Source organism: Leptinotarsa decemlineata, unplaced genomic scaffold (genome assembly GCF_025532065.1).
Source record: "Leptinotarsa decemlineata unplaced genomic scaffold, Ldec_3_MD MMD2_tig00005542, whole genome shotgun sequence".
Classification (NCBI taxonomy): domain Eukaryota; kingdom Metazoa; phylum Arthropoda; class Insecta; order Coleoptera; family Chrysomelidae; genus Leptinotarsa; species Leptinotarsa decemlineata.
The window spans coordinates 10001-30000 of record NW_027412633.1 but is presented as its reverse complement, the minus strand read 5'-3'; the positions used below and the strand labels follow the sequence as shown (position 1 = coordinate 30000).

The 20000-nt window shown below is 43.9% G+C and overlaps 6 protein-coding genes and 3 non-coding genes across 9 annotated transcripts in view; 6 read left to right on the top strand and 3 right to left on the bottom strand.

Annotated features, from left to right (window-relative positions):
• LOC141484380 (histone H3-like) overlaps positions 1 to 340 on the bottom strand; it is a gene marked incomplete at its 3' end in the record, with an annotated part of 3872 nt that extends 3532 nt beyond the window's left edge. The window contains exon 1 of the mRNA XM_074179427.1: positions 1 to 340. This exon is cut by the window's left edge and continues 11 nt beyond it. Coding sequence (XP_074035528.1) covers positions 1 to 340 — 340 coding nt within the window.
• A 172-nt stretch (positions 341 to 512) lies between these two features.
• LOC141484378 (histone H4) lies at positions 513 to 948 on the top strand. The gene has a single exon (XM_074179426.1). The coding sequence runs from the start codon at positions 605 to 607 to the stop codon at positions 914 to 916; it is 312 nt and encodes a 103-aa protein (XP_074035527.1). The 5' UTR covers positions 513 to 604; the 3' UTR covers positions 917 to 948.
• A 1094-nt stretch (positions 949 to 2042) lies between these two features.
• On the bottom strand, positions 2043 to 2417 carry LOC141484377 (histone H2A). Its single transcript, XM_074179425.1, has one exon. It carries the CDS (start codon positions 2415 to 2417, stop codon positions 2043 to 2045), a length of 375 nt encoding a protein of 124 aa, XP_074035526.1.
• A 4057-nt stretch (positions 2418 to 6474) lies between these two features.
• Positions 6475 to 7768, top strand: LOC141484376 (histone H2B). Its single transcript, XM_074179424.1, has one exon. It carries the CDS (start codon positions 7397 to 7399, stop codon positions 7766 to 7768), a length of 372 nt encoding a protein of 123 aa, XP_074035525.1. The 5' UTR covers positions 6475 to 7396.
• Positions 7769 to 10728: 2960 nt separating this feature from the next.
• On the bottom strand, positions 10729 to 11224 carry LOC141484373 (histone H3). The gene has a single exon (XM_074179421.1). It carries the CDS (start codon positions 11168 to 11170, stop codon positions 10760 to 10762), a length of 411 nt encoding a protein of 136 aa, XP_074035522.1. The 5' UTR covers positions 11171 to 11224; the 3' UTR covers positions 10729 to 10759.
• Positions 11225 to 11294: 70 nt separating this feature from the next.
• Positions 11295 to 11804, top strand: LOC141484374 (histone H4). The gene has a single exon (XM_074179422.1). It carries the CDS (start codon positions 11440 to 11442, stop codon positions 11749 to 11751), a length of 312 nt encoding a protein of 103 aa, XP_074035523.1. The 5' UTR covers positions 11295 to 11439; the 3' UTR covers positions 11752 to 11804.
• Positions 11805 to 14829: 3025 nt separating this feature from the next.
• LOC141484384 (small subunit ribosomal RNA) lies at positions 14830 to 16749 on the top strand. Its single transcript, XR_012466612.1, has one exon. It is a non-coding gene; the product is annotated as a small subunit ribosomal RNA (ribosomal RNA).
• Positions 16750 to 17664: 915 nt separating this feature from the next.
• On the top strand, positions 17665 to 17819 carry LOC141484381 (5.8S ribosomal RNA). Its single transcript, XR_012466608.1, has one exon. It is a non-coding gene; the product is annotated as a 5.8S ribosomal RNA (ribosomal RNA).
• Positions 17820 to 18421: 602 nt separating this feature from the next.
• LOC141484382 (large subunit ribosomal RNA) overlaps positions 18422 to 20000 on the top strand; it is a 4026-nt gene continuing 2447 nt past the window's right edge. The window contains exon 1 of the ribosomal RNA XR_012466610.1: positions 18422 to 20000. This exon is cut by the window's right edge and continues 2447 nt beyond it. This is a non-coding gene — a ribosomal RNA (large subunit ribosomal RNA).

Below are 20000 nucleotides of genomic sequence, written 5' to 3'. Positions count from 1 at the left end.
GTATAGCGCACAAGTTGGTATCTTCGAAAAGGCCCACCAGATATGCTTCGCTAGCCTCTTGTAGAGCCATAACGGCTGAACTTTGGAATCGCAAATCAGTTTTAAAATCTTGGGCGATTTCTCTTACTAATCTCTGGAATGGTAGTTTTCGGATTAATAATTCCGTACTTTTTTGGTAACGACGAATCTCTCGAAGAGCGACAGTACCGGGTCTGTATCTGTGAGGTTTCTTAACTCCTCCAGTAGCGGGTGCGCTTTTTCGGGCGGCTTTAGTAGCCAACTGTTTTCTAGGGGCTTTACCTCCGGTAGATTTGCGAGCTGTTTGCTTTGTACGAGCCATCGTATACGAATAGTTCCTCAGTCGAACGACAAATACTGATTAGTGAGCCTTCACGATCGGTCGTTAACAGTTTTATTCAGGTATAAGGATAGGGAACTTCTACCATTGGTTGAATCGAAGAAAGTGGGCGTGTCCCCCCAAAAACAAGACAAAACCAGCTTTCCAGCGCCGACGGCCTTCAGTTGTTCTCGAGCATTCGAAGTAGTAATAACGTATTTCGCTCGTACTTTTTTTCTCTATAATCTTCCGTTTGTATTACACAAAATGACTGGTAGAGGAAAAGGAGGAAAGGGATTAGGAAAAGGCGGAGCAAAAAGACATCGCAAAGTGTTGCGAGATAATATTCAAGGAATTACGAAGCCTGCCATCAGAAGATTAGCTCGTCGTGGAGGTGTAAAACGTATATCCGGATTGATATACGAAGAAACTCGTGGAGTACTCAAAGTATTTCTCGAAAATGTTATCAGAGATGCGGTAACATATACAGAACACGCCAAAAGAAAAACCGTCACGGCCATGGACGTAGTATACGCTCTCAAACGTCAAGGGCGTACATTATATGGTTTCGGCGGTTAGATTCATATTCCGACGAGAAATTTACAAAAAAAAAACGGTTCTTTTCAGAACCACAATTTGTTTTCAAAACGAATTCGATTTATATACTTTACTTTGGTGTGAGTAATAATTAACGAATTACCAAATTAAATTCGAACGATATACCCATCTAATTTTAAGCATTATCTGTCATTCTTTTGATTACCTGAATAATTGCTTCATTTTATCCTGTATACTTAACGAAATTATTAATTTCAACCTTACTACATCTGTATACGAAGAAGAAAAGAGAAGAACGATCTGTACAATTAGATTATATACCACTCGGTTTCTAAATCTATAGGACAGGGAAGCTACTGGTATCTAGCTAGCTAGCTAGGTAGCTCCCAAACTATTCAATTATTCACCAATAGAAATTACATATGAAACTTTTCTGAAACGCCGCTTTAAAACGCGATACCATTTGTACGTAAAGAAAAAATTGAAAAAATGAATATTCATAAACTGATCGAAGGTTAATGAACCACTGTCCAAATATTATTGTTTTATGCTTATAATATTCATCTATCCCATTTCACAAATTACTATGAATAATAATAACAACCTATTTTTATATACTCGTCATTCATTTCTGCAGATATTGAAATGTATGTATGCATTCATCTATGCTATATAATTTAATTAGGTATAATTTTTTTTTGTTTTCATTTATTCATTCCAATTTACTCATGATTGTCTATATTGTAATTCCACGAACAAGAATGTATAATATTTCTATGGATATTGTTATGTTTATTCATTTGTATACCTAAATCTGATATTACTGCATACATTTTATTTTCATCACGAATAAACGTACAGACATTCTGATATTTGATTTCAGCAAATAGAAATCACTTGTTTCGGCACGAAAATAAGAAGTTGAACAATAATAATATTATTAATCATGTATACATGTATACGTAAATATGCGCAAGCAAGAAAGAAACAATCGCATATCGTGCTGCGTCAACAATTGTATCGAAAAGCGATGACAAGAAAATAAAAAAAAATATATGCAATTGTCGAATTCATTAGAGAAAATCGTTGTGGCCCTGATAAGGGCCGATATTTTATTTGTCGCTTTCCTCTCTCAGGAAATGTGTACTTATGCCTTCTTTTCGGTTTTTTTCGGTAACAAAACCGCCTGAATATTGGGCAAAACACCACCTTGAGCAATGGTTACTCCTGATAACAATTTATTGAGTTCTTCGTCGTTTCGAATGGCCAGCTGTAAATGTCTAGGAATGATACGGGTTTTTTTGTTATCGCGAGCCGCATTACCGGCCAATTCCAAGACTTCAGCTGCCAAATATTCCATTACTGCGGCTAAGTAAACCGGGGCGCCGGCACCAACTCGTTCGGCATAATTTCCCTTACGAAGGAGTCGATGAATACGTCCTACTGGGAATTGGAGTCCAGCCCGACTGGAACGGGACTTTGCCTTTCCCTTAACTTTACCTCCTTTTCCACGTCCAGACATGTCGAATCGTAGATTAGTATTATATATCGGATAAATTTAAAGAATTCACTGAGAATTATTCGATGTTGCTCTAACAGTAGCTTTCTATACAATGATTTCTATATAGAATCGACCTGTATTAATACCGTCCTACCGACCAATGGGCGTTCTCGAACGCTCAACTTTCCGGTGGGCGGAGCCTACTAGAGTTCCAGTTACTATCTGAAATAGTGACGACAGAGTGGCGTCTTTTACATACACAAGTTTCGTTTTGACAGCGGAACAGTGCGGAAGTGTCATAGCGTTCGGTTGTGTTTTCGCCAAGATTTCTGGTTGATGATCAGCCGTATTGTGGTGTTTCTAGCTTGTGATAGTGGTTCGTTGGTTCTTGTGTGCAAACGAAGAACGTTTCGGTGAGTACGACTAAATATATCATTTTTCGTTGCGTTCAACTGCTCAGAGCTTTACTGTCAGTTTTAAGCGAGTAAAATGTCAAGCAGTATGGAGGAACTGCTTCGCAATCTGGCTGGGAGGGACAAGACCGAGATCATTAGCATCATTTGCCAATTGATCTCGTGCTTCGGCCTAAACCAGGCAGATTTGCAGGGCAATACATTGCCAGTCTCTGGGCCCGGCTGTCAAAATCTGACAGACGGGAATCAGGGAGTGGCTAATGCTCCGCCTGCAAGTGACAATTCTCTCCGTGACAGCGATCACGAAAGCGTACACTCCTCCTCTTCCTCCGCTTTGAAGAAGAGAAGAATCAGCGAAGATTTTCCACCTCTACCAGATGTGTCCACAAACAAGGTAGACGAGTGGATTAAGAAAGGTAAACAACCGAAAAAAGCAAAAAGATTGCAGAAGAAGGTTGTATTAGACGACATCAGGGACGAAGCGAAACAATATTACTCCGAGTCCGAGGTTTCGTCGCGTCCGGTGACACGAAGTCTGGCCCGCGAGGTGGCCACTTCTCTCTCAAATGAAAATATGGACACAAGTCCAGCCGTCCAAGCTGACAGTGCTTCTGATCATTCAGAACGAACTGTCAGGACTATTCAGGACCAGGAGCCTGGCCCCTCTGCCCCACGTAAGCAGGAAAACCAGCCTCCTACCAAAAAGTTAAAATCCCACAATTGTCGTTCGTCAGAAGGACAAGTGGGTTAAGCTGATCAAAACAGCAGCCGAGGAGAAAATAAATTTCTCCAAAGCCGTCAATCTTCATGACGGCATCAAAGTTCAGCCCTCGACTCCTGACGATTATCGTCGATTGTCGAGACTCCTTGTGACGGAGAACATCCCCCATCACACGTACTCCCTCCCTGAAGACCGGCAAATCCGTGCCGTCTTCAGAGGATTACCTGAGCACTTCTCAGTCGACGACATCCGTGAGGAGTTAGAAGCCAGAGGCTTTGATCCCTCCTCAGTAACAAGGATGAGGCGAGCAAACAAGCCACTACCCATGGTCCTAGTACTGGTCTCCAAAGACCAAAAGGACATATTCGAGATCAAAGACCTCTTGAGTGTGAAGGTGCAGGTTGAACCCCAGCACCCCAAAACTTCGGTGGGTCAGTGCCATCGCTGCCAACGCTTTGGCCACTGCCAAAGGAACTGCATGGCAGTTCCAATATGCGTCAAGTGCGCCGGCAGGCACCTTACCAACGCCTGCAAGAAAGCAAGGACTGACCCCCCAAAGTGCAATAATTGCAAGGGGTACACACTGCCAACTATAGAGGCTGCCCTGAGTTTCCTAAGGCTCAGAAGTCTAGAGGCAAGCCAGTTAAAAAAACCATCTCCCCCAGGCAGACCTGCGGGGTCTGGTCGTGTTAAGGAAGGAGTTAGTTTTGCCAGAGCAGCATCCAAGGGTGCAAACGGCTCGGCAAAGACTGCTCCTTCTCAACCTATGCCCTCACCTCAGACTCAGGGGGCTTCAGACATCTGTGCCGCCTTGGAGCAAATGAAGCAATTATTCTGCAAATTCCCCGTGCTCGAAAAAATGTTCACGGTGAATAATAACGTGCTAACCGGAACCGCCAATGTCTAGACAACCGACATTGCCTAGATCTTTGAAGATAGTCTTTTGGAATGCCAATGGCCTTCTACCTAAGAAACTCGACTTTGAGAATTTTCTCATTGAACATAACATCGATGCGGCTCTAATCCAAGAGACGCATCTGAGGAATGAATCCGTTGTCATTCCAAATTACAAGTTCTTCCATAGAGAACGTATTGGACGTGCTGGTGGGGGAGTTGCCATTCTTGTCAAACGATCCCTCCAGTGTGTCCAATACGGCATTGACAGTGCTCGGTTACACGGAACTGAGGCCGTAGGGGTCGAAATTCGACTGAGACGGGGTTGTCACAGATTAATCTCTGTCTATAACCCTCCAACTAATCTTTTACTCCCAGAATCACTGGATGAATTGCTGATGGGTAGTGATATTCCGACAATTGCTGCTGGCGACTTCAATGCCAAGCACGGACTATGGAGCAGAGCCACCAATCGAAACGGCCGAGCGCTCCATGCGCATGCCGACAGACACGAATATCTCGTGCTGGGACCGGGTGAACCTACGTTCTATCGCGGGCAGTATAGGCCTGACGTACTTGACATCGCGCTTCTCAGAAACGTCACTCTGACCAGCGAAATTTACGTTCAGTCGGAACTGGACTCCGATCATAATCCAGTAATCCTGGTATTGGGTGATGAACTTCCTTCCCCTGATTATTGCATGAGATATAAGACGGACTGGGATGTCTTCACAACTCAGCTCGGAGAGATGCGCGCCCCTCCTGAGGGTCTCCGCTCTCCCAACGAACTCGACGCGGCAGTTCACCGCTTCGAGATCTCCGTGAATGATGCTTTTCGGACGGCCACCTCCAGCGAGGAGTGTCCGCAGAAGAGCTATAATGAGTTTCCCCCTCGTATCAAAGCCATGATACGAGAGAGAAACCGCCTGAGAAGGCTCTATCAGCGAACACTCTTCCCAGGAGACAAAACAGCGGCAAACAGGATGGCCAATCAAGTAAAACAGGCCATCATTGACTACCGAAATGACAGGTGGGAGGAGCTGTTGGAATCCATTGAGCCTGGAGGTGACGAGCTTTGGCGAATCACTAAAAGACTCAAGGGAAAGAAGACAGCTCCCTCACCCATTCACGGAGAGCGCGGAGTATGCTACTCCCCCGCCGACAAAGCGTTGGCTTTTGCTGACTCGATGGAACGTCAGTTTCAACTTAACGTTGACGACAATGACGACATCGACCGCGATATTCAGCTCGAAGATCGGGTTCACCGTATCCTCAGGGAGGATGACGATGATGTCATTCGTCCGGCTTCTGTGGAAGAATTGAAGGGCTACATCAAGGCTGCAAAAGCCAAGAAGGCCCCGGGGGCTGACTCAATAACTAACAAGTTGTTGAAGAAGCTCCCGGAAAACTGCGTTGAGAGCCTTTTGAGCATTATCAACAGCTCCTTGGCCCTAAGATACTTCCCCAGAAGGTGGAAACATGCGGTCGTCGTCATGCTCCCAAAACAGGGGCAGAACCGGCTTTTCCCGCAGAATTATCGCCCGATTAGTCTACTCTCGTCGGCGGCTAAGCTAGCTGAAAGAGTCGTACTCCAAAGGCTCAACGAAGAAGTTGAGGACCGAAATGTTCTGCCTGACGAGCAATTCGGATTCAGGAGAGAGCATTCCACTGAGTTGCAGGCTCTGAGACTGGTCGAAAACACCATCGCGGAGTTGAACAGGAACAAAAAAGTCCATTTAGTTCTATTATATTTCGAAGGCCTTCGACCGCGTCTGGCATGAAGGCCTTCTTCACAAACTAATCGCATTCGACCTGCCTCGGGGCCTGATCCGGTGGATTGGGTCTTTCCTGAGAGGCCGAACATTTCAGGTTAGAGTAGAGGGCTCTCTGTCTGACAACAGAGAGATCCTCGCTGGAGTGCCACAGGGGGCCGTGCTCTCTCCCACGCTATATTCTCTTACACCAGCGACCTTCCGAGGTCCGAGCATGTGAAGGTATCCCTCTACGCCGATGACACGGCTCTCCTCTCATCTTCCATGGGTCGGAGCTCGGGATCGTCTATATGCAACGTGCATTGGGCGACCTCGAGCGCTGGTACCTCGAGTGGAAGATCCGAGTGAATCCGGATAAAACTCAGGCAATAACCATGGGAAGAACGATAGCTTCTCCGGCCATGAAAGTGAGAATCTCTGGAAGGGAGATTGATTGGCAAACGCGGGTCAAGTACCTAGGTCTTATTATAGACCGTAGGCTCACCTGGAACCCGCACCTGTTAAGCGTGAAGGCAAAGATCCAGGGTCGGGTGGCAAGCCTGTACCCTTTGATCAATAGAAGATCTAAGCTGAGCCTAAAGAACAAAATCACGATCTATAACATGATGTTCAAGTCTGTCATCATGTATGCTTCAGGCGTTTGGGGACAAGCGGCTCCGACTAATATCTCCATCTTGGAGACTTTACAAAATAAAATTTTACGGATGATTGTGAATGCTCCGTGGTTCGTGCGGAATGAAGCCATCCGCAGAGATTTGAAGCTGCCTTCCATTCAGCAGTCCATTCAGTCGAGGAATCGGCGAGTTTTAGATTATGCTGAAACTCACGAAAATCCTTTAGTCAGGGAAGCTATAGATTACGCTGTAGACGACCCCTCCCGATATAGAAGGCCCCGACACTCTGTCGTATGAGGCCCCTATGTCCTCCGTTAACAGATGAATAATATCTTCATCTATCTCACCCCAGCCAGGTAGGGGTATAACGCGAAGGGCGGTATGGATGTCTAAGGACTTTCATGCCACATCAAACATCAGTTGTGACCCATTTGTCTCTCTGACAAACTTCAGTTAAAAGGGGAAGGGGGCCAGGCTCCAACCTGAATAAAGTCAAGATGGTTAACGTCGTCTTTTACATTGAGTCGAAAGCAAACCTGCACGATAGTACTTGTTTGTTTGATATTGACGAAATTAAATTTTCAGAATGCCACCCAAAGCTAGTGGAAAGGCTGCGAAGAAGGCCGGAAAGGCCCAAAAGAATATATCGAAGACCGATAAGAAAAAGAAGAGGAGGAGGAAGGAAAGTTACGCAATTTATATCTACAAAGTATTGAAACAAGTCCATCCCGATACCGGAATATCCAGTAAAGCGATGAGCATCATGAACAGTTTCGTAAATGATATATTTGAGCGTATCGCAGCGGAAGCCTCCCGTCTTGCTCATTATAACAAGCGATCGACTATTACGAGCAGAGAAATTCAGACTGCAGTACGTCTGTTACTTCCTGGTGAATTGGCGAAGCACGCCGTCAGCGAAGGCACCAAAGCAGTTACGAAATATACCAGTTCGAAATAATTTACTTATTCCGGTCTACGATATACATTCTTAAAAAAAAACGGTTCTTTTCAGAACCACAAAATATTTATGAAAGAATTCTTACAATATCGTTTCGACGCTGAATGATAATTTATTTTTGCTAGGGCGCTAGGTCTCACTCGGTTGGGTTGCCTTGTTATCAGTACATTGTTACCTCCTTTCGTGAAACGCGCGATGATAATAAATAATTTTGCCACCTATATTTAGATGGTGCTTACCTACCTATCAACCTAAAAAGTTAACGTTCGTTACTGTTATACTAGTCATGTACTCTATTACTTATGTTATTTTTTAACGTGTTTTTTATTTACGTGCTAATATGTTGTCTAAAAACGTTTATGATTAGCATTTCTGATTTCGACTATAACATTGACGATTTATATATTTCGGGTGGGGGTGGGTGTGTATTACTCCGTTATAGATAGAGCTCACAGTATCGTCGTTCGTTCGTTCGTTCGTTCGTGTTGTAGTATCGACCTTTTTATTGAAAGTATATTACGATGATTATATCTTATCGAATATAACATTAATAACGTTCGTTATTATTCGAATGCCGTTTTCATCGAACACTTTTATAGGGATAATTTTTGAAAATGTTGATGCTATTAGAAGCGTCGGTTCTTGGTTATAGTCGTGTATGAAGGTAGACACGAGGTCTCTTCGATGCCCCTATTCACTCGTGTATTTATCGAGTATTATCGGCTAATGTATCATGTTTCTATAGACAGTCGCGCCTATGATATTTATTCGAAGGTTCCTTCCAGATCATCGATTACGAGTATTTTCGGAAAGGAATTGTCTGGAGTTACGTCAAAATCATCAATACTTCATATTTCATTGTAATTTACTGTGAGTTGTCGAGGTTTAATATTAGCTTTTTCTTATCAGAAAATATTTTCGGAATACGTAGAATCTATCCACGTTATTGTGCTAGTCGAAGTCTAAATAGGAAACCGGCATTGATTTCGTAAAGAAGTTGATGCGAACATTTCGACAGCAGAATGGAAGCCGTCAATATCGTGTCTAACGAGAATGTCGAGCGTTCAGTCTCCCGTCCGCCTGTGCTTCGACCCAGAATATTTAAACAAACGGAACACCAGAGGACTACATCATTCTCTCTAGACGCCTAACGAGTGTAGCATCTATCTTCCGAGAATATATTGTCAGTTGTTTTTTTACTATGGCAGACATAGAAAATCAGAATTCTTCGGCTTCGGCTAATTCATCTTCGTCGCCGCAGGCACAGTCTACTGCGAAGAAAGAAAAGAAAGTTAAAAATCCAAGAAGTAAACCTTCTCACCCACCTACGTCGGAAATGGTTAATAACGCTATTAAAGGATTGAAGGAACGGGGTGGTTCCTCTTTACAAGCCATAAAAAAATATATTGCGGCGAATTATAAGGCTGACGCAGAAAAAGTGGCACCTTTCATCAAGAAATATCTTAAATCTGCGGTTGCTTCCGGATCATTAGTACAAACTAAAGGAAAAGGTGCATCGGGGTCGTTCAAATTGGCATCGGCATCTTCTGGTTCGGCAAAACCGTCGGCTACCGAAAAGAAAACGTCCGGTACGGCCGGTGCGAAGGCCAAAAAAACTCCCGTTAAACGCGTAGCTGGTGAAAAAGCTAAAACCGGCAAGAAGGCTGCTGCATCACCGAAAGGTAAGAAAGCCTCTCCGGAAAAGAAAGCGGCTGCCGCAGCCAAGCCTAAAAAGGTAACTGCCGAGGATAAAAAGACCGTCGCTTCTAAGGTTTCGTCCGCGACTTCTGCTAGTAAAACCAAGTCTCCTTCGAAAGCAAAGAAAACTAACAAAGGACCAACAAAAAAGCCGAAAGCACCCAAACCGAAAACCGCGAAAGCGACCCCTGCATCGGCATCTTCTCCGAAAGCCAAAAAAGCTGCCTCTCCAAAAAAGAAGAAGTAAATTCTTCTATCAGTTGACTTCTCTCTCCGGCGACGAAGTCTAAGAAAACAAATGGCCCTTTTCAGGGCCACAATTTTTTTTACAAGAATTCGTATATAATTCAACTGTCCAACAAATATATAAATAAATAGTCAGAACTACCTACCTAGCCTATCCCTATAAACAGAAAAAAAATAGATAAATAATATTTCTTCCGCCGCCGCCGCCGACTATCGAATTGATATGAATCGAATAATTTCGTAAAAGAGTAAAAATTAAAAAATATTGCTCTGTCTTTCTATTTCATTGAAATATGTCTTGTGAACAGTTGACTTATTTTCTGATATTGGGATCGTTTCAGGAAAATGAGTCAAAATCATTTCGAGATTTCCAAACTAAGGGTGTTCCATTTGAGAAATCACTGATTTTTATATCTTCAGAATTACTCATCGACTCCTAATACCTCGTTCATCATTTTGGAAATGTTACTCCTCCTACAAGACGACGGAATGTAATATTTTGATGAATCAATAATAGCTTATGTATTCTATGAGACTTGTTTTCAATTTTATAGGGAAATGGCTCGAGAACCGAATAATACCTACTTTTTCTGTATAAACGATCGAATATCTCGAGAACGATTCATTTTTGGTATAGGGTATATTACAAAAAGTCACTCGAGATTTATGCCAGGTATTCAAAAATATGAATCAGAGGAAATTTACGAAAAGATGGTGATGTTATGAGCGATCTTTCATTCAGTGATCGCTTGTTTTTCGTTATTTATCTCAGCCGTTTCTAAAAATGATCTTTTCGAAAGATTCGTTTCGGAAAGTAAAAAATTTCAGTATTATAATCCATATTTGGATCATACTGAACATGTTCTGCAAACACCCGTGATTTAATATTTACGTGATGCGAGTTATTGAAAATATCATACATTCATTCATTCATTCATTCATATCTATCGATAAACGAATTCTTTCATCAATTGCATTTTGTGGTTCTGAAAAGAACCTTTTTTTTGTATATATTTTCAATATATATTGGGATATATATATATGAAATTAAGCTCGTTCTCCGCGTATTCTCCTTGCTAACTGAATGTCTTTGGGCATAATGGTAACGCGCTTGGCGTGAATGGCGCACAAATTCGTATCTTCGAAGAGTCCTACCAAATACGCCTCGCTAGCTTCTTGCAAAGCCATGACGGCTGAACTTTGGAATCGTAAATCGGTTTTGAAATCTTGAGCGATTTCTCGAACTAAACGTTGAAAGGGTAATTTCCTAATCAACAATTCAGTACTCTTCTGATAACGTCGAATTTCTCGGAGAGCAACAGTACCGGGTCTGTAACGATGAGGTTTTTTAACACCTCCCGTAGCCGGTGCACTTTTGCGAGCTGCTTTAGTAGCTAATTGTTTTCTCGGAGCTTTACCTCCAGTCGATTTACGAGCGGTCTGCTTGGTACGAGCCATTTTCAAAACCTATTGCGAATTGTAACGAACGAAATGTATACCGAACGATAGACGGACAACATATGAACTGAGTCGGCTTATACACGCCAACTATTATATACCATCTAGACGAGACGCCATTGGTCCGATTTCCAGTTGTGGGCGGAGTCATGAAATTTAACAAAACCCGACCGAGTTCGGTGTAGAACTTTAGTCGAAGTCTGTCGTTAGTATCACTAACAGTATTTCATTCGTATCGTGCAGTATATAATTTATTCTTAACATTCGAAATGACTGGTCGTGGCAAGGGAGGTAAAGGTTTAGGAAAAGGAGGAGCGAAACGTCATCGTAAAGTATTGCGTGATAATATCCAAGGAATAACGAAACCTGCCATTAGAAGATTAGCCCGTCGAGGTGGTGTTAAACGTATTTCGGGTTTGATATACGAAGAAACTCGTGGAGTACTCAAAGTATTTCTCGAAAATGTTATCAGAGATGCCGTAACATATACCGAACATGCGAAACGCAAAACCGTCACAGCCATGGATGTTGTATACGCCCTGAAAAGGCAAGGTCGAACCTTGTACGGATTTGGCGGTTGAATTTAATGCCTCCCCCTGTATTGTCCTTACCGTTTCCATAAAAAAAAGGTTCTTTTCAGAACCACAAAAGCTTATGAAATGAATTCGTGTGTATTTTTTATATTTTTGAAGTAAGTCTCAGGTCAAGAAAGTAATACAAATCATGAAATTATGAAACAACAAAATTTAATTGACGCTCCGGAGGGGCGACTTCATTGATGATTCCAGTGGCGCATTTGCTTTTTCAGCTGCAGGAAAACCCGGAAAAACCTGCAGCAGCAGCAAGCACCACATCATGTGAACATCTTGATCTACTAATGTCTTCTCTTTTATAAAACAAAATGTAGGGTATCTCCAGAGACTACAGTAAATTTAGAACATCGCCAGAACACTTAGTGACACGACTATCGTCAAACTTAATCGACCTCTGCCCTCCGGTAGCAAGCAGAATATCGGAAGCGTGAAATAAAAATTTGAATTGGAAATTTTGGCGAAATAACCCGAACGGAAAGTGTAGTGAAAATATAAAAGATAACGGAAAGTGTAGTGAAAATATAAAAGATAACGGAAAGTGTAGTGAACGTTTACCTCTGCCTTCCGCGAACAAGCAGAATATCGGAAGCGTGAAATAAAAATTTGAAATGGAAATTTTGGCGAAATAACCCGAACGGAAAGTGTAGTGAAAATATAAAAGAAAACGGAAAGTGTAGTGAAAATTTAAAAGTAGCGGAAAGTGTAGTGAAAACATAAATATACCGGAAAGTGTAGTGAACGTTTACTTCTGCCTTCCGCGAGCAAGCAGAATATCGGAAGCGTGAAATAAAAATTTGAATTGGAAATTTTGGCGAAATAACCCGAACGGAAAGTGTAGTGAAAATATAAAAGATAACGGAAAGTGTAGTGAAAACATAAATATAACGGAAAGTGTAATGAAAGTTTACCTCTGCCTTCTGGGAGCGAGCAGAATTTCGGAAGCGTGAAGAAAATATTTCAGATGGAAACTTTGGCGAAAATAATCGTGAACGGAAAGTGTGGTGAAAATATAAAAGTATCGGAAAGTGTAGTGAAACATAAATATAACGGAAAGTGTAATGAAAGTTTACCTCTGCCTTCTGGGAGCGAGCAGAATTTCGGAAGCGTGAAGAAAATATTTCAGATGGAAACTTTGGCGAAAATAATCGTGAACGGAAAGTGTGGTGAAAATATAAAAGTATCGGAAAGTGTAGTGAAAACATAAATATAACGGAAAGTGTAATGAAAGTTTACCTCTGCCTTCTGGGAGCAGCAGAATTTCGGAAGCGTGAAGAAAACATTTCAGATGGAAATTTTGGCGAAAATAAATCATGAACGGAAAGTGTGGTGAAAATATAAAAGTATCGGAAAGTGTGGTGAAAATATAAAAGTATCGGAAAGTGTAGTGAAAACATAAATATAACGGAAAGTGTAATGAAAGTTTACCTCTGCCTTCTGGGTGCGAGCAGAATTTCGGAAGCGTGAAGAAAAAATTTCAGATGGAAACTTTGGCGAAAATAATCGTGAACGGAAAGTGTGGTGAAAATATAAAAGTATCGGAAAGTGTAGTGAAAACATAAATATAACGGAAAGTGTAATGAAAGTTTACCTCTGCCTTCCGCGAACAAGCAGAATATCGGAAGCGTGAAATAAAAATTTGAAATGGAAATTTTGGCGAAATAACCCGAACGGAAAGTGTAGTGAAAATATAAAAGATAACGGAAAGTGTAGTGAAAACATAAATATAACGGAAAGTGTAATGAAAGTTTACCTCTGCCTTCTGGGAGCGAGCAGAATTTCGGAAGCGTGAAGAAAAAAATTTCAGACGGAAATTTTGGCGAAAATAATCATGAACGGAAAGTGTGGTGAAAATAACGGAAAGTGTGGTGAAAATATCGGAAAGTATAGTGAAATTTTCGCCAAAATTTCTCTTTGAAAATTTTTTATCACGCTTCCGAAATTCTGTTTGCTCCCATTAATTCAAGTATCGTCTCACCGTCTCAACTCATATGTTGTAATGGCGAGAAAGCGGTATAGGCCTTACACAAATTTTCACTACACTTTCCGATAAACATTGTAATCGAGACGTCCTGTTGTCAGAACGTTATCCTATAATATTTTAATATATCGATCGATATGCGTATTCATGTCTGATACAATATCATATCGACGGATATAAATTATATTGACTAGGACTATACGAAAAGTGGAAAAAACCGAAAGTCGCGTAGGGTCCCGTCAGCGTTAACGGAAAACGGGCGATGTGCTCGAAACGCCGCTATAGGGGGATAGGTACGTTTCGAAACGGATCGAAAACGCTTCCTCTATAGTATCGGCAGACGCTTGCTCGAGCGCTGTCGGTACCGTGGTCACCGATAACCAAATCACACGATATTCGTTTTTCTGCTGAATAATAACATTAATTCGATATCGTGTCGAGTGCGGGCTTCGCCCACGGTGGTGTGGATAGTTCGTAGTAGTATATCTTCTGCTTCTACCCAACCGAAACCGTCAGACACTGCGAGATCGCGGATTTAGCGAGCGTTTCTACGTAAGCGGTCCCTATGCGATCAACCAAAAAATAACAAAAATTTTGTTATTACACAAAATATGCGACAGCTCTCCTCTGTCCGAGCGAGAATAAATATAATTTCGGAACGAATCTTTCGAGAACACCGAGTCGCTTTCAATCTAGCGAAGGGTCGAGAGAATGTTCGAAGTTTTGTGCCGGTCGACGTATATATCGTCTATTATATATTGTATTTCGAAAAATTACCATACGTACGTGTACGCCGGTGGTTTGTGTAACATTATCATCAGGTCGAGTACGACGAGCGTGTGTTGTAATATTTCTTCTTGAGCAATGTTATAGTTCGATTTGTTGTCGGTCCGGTTTTATTTGAATGAAATAATGCAGAGACACATAGAGATATATAACAACTTTTTCGTTGAGCGTGGCGTTTCGAAAATTTATATTTCGTATAACGCACACACAACACGCACGAAAAGAGAATATAGATCTGTTTCCGTATTTATTATTATTTTAATATTATGGAGACTGAACTAGTTCTACGATAGAACGTCAGCTCCCTGGTTGATCCTGCCAGTAGTCATATGCTTGTCTCAAAGATTAAGCCATGCATGTCTCAGTACAAGCCAAATTAAGGTGAAACCGCGAAAGGCTCATTAAATCAGTTATGGTTCCTTAGATCGTACCCACATTTACTTGGATAACTGTGGTAATTCTAGAGCTAATACATGCAAACAGAGTTCCGACCGGAGACGGAAGGAGCGCTTTTATTAGATCAAAACCAATCGGTGGCGGGTTCGCTCGTCATCGTACACCTTGGTGACTCTGAATAACTTTATGCTGATCGCACGGTCTCGCACCGGCGACGCATCTTTCAAATGTCTGCCTTATCAACTGTCGATGGTAGGTTCTGCGCCTACCATGGTTGTAACGGGTAACGGGGAATCAGGGTTCGATTCCGGAGAGGGAGCCTGAGAAACGGCTACCACATCCAAGGAAGGCAGCAGGCGCGCAAATTACCCACTCCCGGCACGGGGAGGTAGTGACGAAAAATAACGATACGGGACTCATCCGAGGCCCCGTAATCGGAATGAGTACACTCTAAACCCTTTAACGAGGATCAATTGGAGGGCAAGTCTGGTGCCAGCAGCCGCGGTAATTCCAGCTCCAATAGCGTATATTAAAGTTGTTGCGGTTAAAAAGCTCGTAGTCGAATCTGTGTCCCGCGCCTTCGGTTCATCGTCCGCGGTGTTAACTGGTGTGCCGCGGGACGTCCTGCCGGTGGGCTTAGCTCGCAAGGGCGGCCCAACTCAATCCCGCCGCGGTGCTCTTCATTGAGTGTCGAGGTGGGCCGGCACGTTTACTTTGAACAAATTAGAGTGCTTAAAGCAGGCTAAAACTTCGCCTGAATACTGTGTGCATGGAATAATGGAATAGGACCTCGGTTCTATTTTGTTGGTTTTCGGAACCCCGAGGTAATGATTAATAGGAACGGATGGGGGCATTCGTATTGCGACGTTAGAGGTGAAATTCTTGGATCGTCGCAAGACGGACAGAAGCGAAAGCATTTGCCAAAAACGCTTTCATTGATCAAGAACGAAAGTTAGAGGTTCGAAGGCGATCAGATACCGCCCTAGTTCTAACCATAAACGATGCCAGCTAGCGATCCGCCGACGTTCCTCCGATGACTCGGCGGGCAGCTTCCGGGAAACCAAAGCTTTTGGGTTCCGGGGGAAGTATGGTTGCAAAGCTGAAACTTAAAGGAATTGACGGAAGGGCACCACCAGGAGTGGAGCCTGCGGCTTAATTTGACTCAACACGGGAAACCTCACCAGGCCCGGACACCGGAAGGATTGACAGATTGAGAGCTCTTTCTTGATTCGGTGGGTGGTGGTGCATGGCCGTTCTTAGTTGGTGGAGCGATTTGTCTGGTTAATTCCGATAACGAACGAGACTCTGGCCTACTAACTAGGCGTTTTCCGACATCCTAAAGGCCCGCCGATGGGGCTTCGGCCTTTATCGTGCGCGGTTTTTACTGTCGGCGTATAAACAATTCTTCTTAGAGGGACAGGCGGCGTCTAGCCGCACGAGATTGAGCAATAACAGGTCTGTGATGCCCTTAGATGTTCTGGGCCGCACGCGCGCTACACTGAAGGAATCAGCGTGTCCTCCCTGGCCGAGCGGCCCGGGTAACCCGTTGAACCTCCTTCGTGCTAGGGATTGGGGCTTGCAATTGTTCCCCATGAACGAGGAATTCCCAGTAAGCGCGAGTCATAAGCTCGCGTTGATTACGTCCCTGCCCTTTGTACACACCGCCCGTCGCTACTACCGATTGAATGATTTAGTGAGGTCTTCGGACTGAGCGCGATGGCGTTTCGGCGTCTTCGATGTTTCGGAAAGATGACCAAACTTGATCATTTAGAGGAAGTAAAAGTCGTAACAAGGTTTCCGTAGGTGAACCTGCGGAAGGATCATTACAGTGATATTGTCTATATACGACATGTCTGATCAAATATATATATCGCGAAGCGAGAAAAGAGTTAAATCTCTCCTTTTTCCTTCTACGATATTCGAACTAATTTGTCGCTTTATGTTTTCGTTTCGATAGAAAAGAAAATGAGCGACGGTGGACTACGTTTTCGAATGACGGTGAAATTGACGACGACGACGACGTTGTTGTCTGTCGTCATCATCCTTTCGATTAGTAGTAGTCCTCTTCTCGAACTATACAAATTCGTCTTAGAGGTTTTTCAATTAGGCGTGTAATTTTCTTTACCGAAAATTATAATATATGACGTTGTGCGTATTGTTGTGTTGCCGCGTCGTTGTCGTCGATTATGGCGCTAATGTTGTTCGTCGATCGTGTTGTGAAGCGTACGCTCTTTTGTCGAACGCGAACGCGCGATATACGACGATACATTTCGCCGTCGATGACGATGATGCCGACGACGCCGCCTTCGCCGGGTACCTAGGAGTGTGTGACTGTTAAAAAACCGCTCCGTAGGAAATTATGTTTAATCGCGGTCGAAACGTGAAAGTTTCGTTTCGTACGAATTTTTACGTTACCGGATTACACAACGAGATTTCCGATGGTTGTGAAAGATATTCGCCCGGCCGTGTCAGTTAGAACGCATGGTAAATGAAATACTACGCGCGTCCTCTACACGACGAATATAAAAATTGAGTCGTGCGCGATTTCGGTACACGATGCCTCGTCTGAATATGTGGTGCCGTACGAATACGAAATCGTCGAGCGCTTCTCTTTTTTTATTTTTTTTAACAAGTATATATATATTTATGTACGTTGTTGCATTGGTATAATCTCAACGCTTGCCGAATCGAGACGTCGAACTCTTGAAATTATTTTTTTTGAGTACGTCTAAATAAAAGATTACCCTGAACGGTGAATCACTTGGCTCGTGGGTCGATGAAGAACGCAGCTAATTGCGCGTCAACTTGTGAACTGCAGGACACATGAACATCGACATTTCGAACGCACATTGCGGTCCTCGGATACTGTTCCTGGACCACTCCTGGCTGAGGGTCGTATCAATTTCAAAGACTGCTCGGTTTTTCAAAATTGATATTTTGTAAAAACGTCGGAGCGTGTTGGATGATTGACGTGTTGTTGTTGTTGTTGTTTGTCGTCTATCGAGTCGTCTCGTTATTATAATCGTTATCTAAGTATTTTATCGCCTTCGCGGCGATGACACTTGGTAACAAAAATAAATACACGTTGACGACGACGACGACGCCGACGACGACAAAGACGCGGCATCTTAAAGTGCGAAAGCGACGAATCGTTTTTTCTCATCGCAAGATGAGAGAAACGTTACGTAGTTTGTACACAACGAAATCGTATCGAGTCTCCGTTGTTGGGAAAGCGGCTGCCACGGCAATATACAGGTTCACGCTTGTAGTGTGTGTGTGTGTATGCTCTCGTTACGCACGATCGTCGTGTCCGAGAATCTTTGATGAATCGAAGACGACGTCTGATCGTGTCGAGCAGCGTACGTACACACGCACACACATTATTACAGGACGTCGAGAACTTTTTTGTCCGTTTCGGTAGTTCTCTCTCGAAATAACGACGGACGAGACTACGTACGTCGACTCGTTGCTGTTGAATAAACTGAAAAATTATTTTATCGACCTCAGAGCAGGTGAGACTACCCGCTGAATTTAAGCATATTACTAAGCGGAGGAAAAGAAACTAACTAGGATTCCCTCAGTAGCTGCGAGCGAACAGGGATAAGCCCAGCACCGAATCCCGCGGGTTAACCGCCGGGAAATGTGGTGTTAGGGAGGATCCGTTTATCCCGGAGTCGTACGGCGCGTCCAAGTCCTTCTTGAACGGGGCCACAGCCCATAGAGGGTGCCAGGCCCGTAGCGACCGCCGTCAATTTCGGGAGGATCTCTCCTCAGAGTCGGGTTGCTTGAGAGTGCAGCCCTAAGTGGGTGGTAAACTCCATCTAAGGCTAAATATGACCACGAGACCGATAGCGAACAAGTACCGTGAGGGAAAGTTGAAAAGCACTTTGAAGAGAGAGTTCAAGAGTACGTGAAACCGTTCAGGGGTAAACCTGAGAAACCCGAAAGGTCGAAGGAGGAAATTCATCGCGTTTCGATCGTCGGCGTTTGACGGGTTTCGTGACGGACGGCGTTCGCGTCGTTCGCTCAGCTCGTTTTTCGAACCGATATCGAACGCGTGCACTTTTCCTCTTGTAGGACGTTGCGATCCGTTGGGTGTCGGTCTAAGGTCCGGGTGGAGCCCACGTGAATTTTTCGCGTGGACCCTCGGTATCCCGGCCGACTCGCTCGACGGTATAACGATGGCGCGGGGCCGCTACTTTATAATTAGCGTTCGGCTCGTGGCAAGCGCGTCCGGTGTTTGACGGCGATCGGACCTAGCGCCGATCCTGTCCCCGGGCGACTGTTGGCTACGATGTTCTCGAACAGACCTCGTTGAAACGCCGATCTGCAACGCTATAGCTTTGGGTACTTTCAGGACCCGTCTTGAAACACGGACCAAGGAGTCTAGCATGTGCGCGAGTCATTGGGACATAACTAAACCTAAAGGCGCAATGAAAGTAAAGGTCTACCTTGCGTAGACCGAGGGAAGATGAGCGGTTCGCCCTCAAAGTGGCCGCTCCGCATTCCCGGGGCGTCTCGTTCTCATTGCGAGAAGAGGCGCACCAAGAGCGTACACGCTGGGACCCGAAAGATGGTGAACTATGCCTGGTCAGGACGAAGTCAGGGGAAACCCTGATGGAGGTCCGTAGCGATTCTGACGTGCAAATCGATCGTCGGAACTGGGTATAGGGGCGAAAGACTAATCGAACCATCTAGTAGCTGGTTCCCTCCGAAGTTTCCCTCAGGATAGCTGGCGCTCGTCGCGTACGAGTTTCATCCGGTAAAGCGAATGATTAGAGGTATTGGGATCGAAACGATCTCAACCTATTCTCAAACTTTAAATGGGTGAGATCTCCGGCTTGCTCGAACTCTTATGAAGCCGCGAGACTCGAATCAGAGTGCCAAGTGGGCCATTTTTGGTAAGCAGAACTGGCGCTGTGGGATGAACCAAACGTCGAGTTAAAGCGCCTAAATCGACGCTTATGGGATACCATGAAAGGCGTTGGTAACTTAAGACAGCAGGACGGTGGCCATGGAAGTCGGAATCCGCCAAGGAGTGTGTAACAACTCACCTGCCGAAGTTACTAGCCCTGAA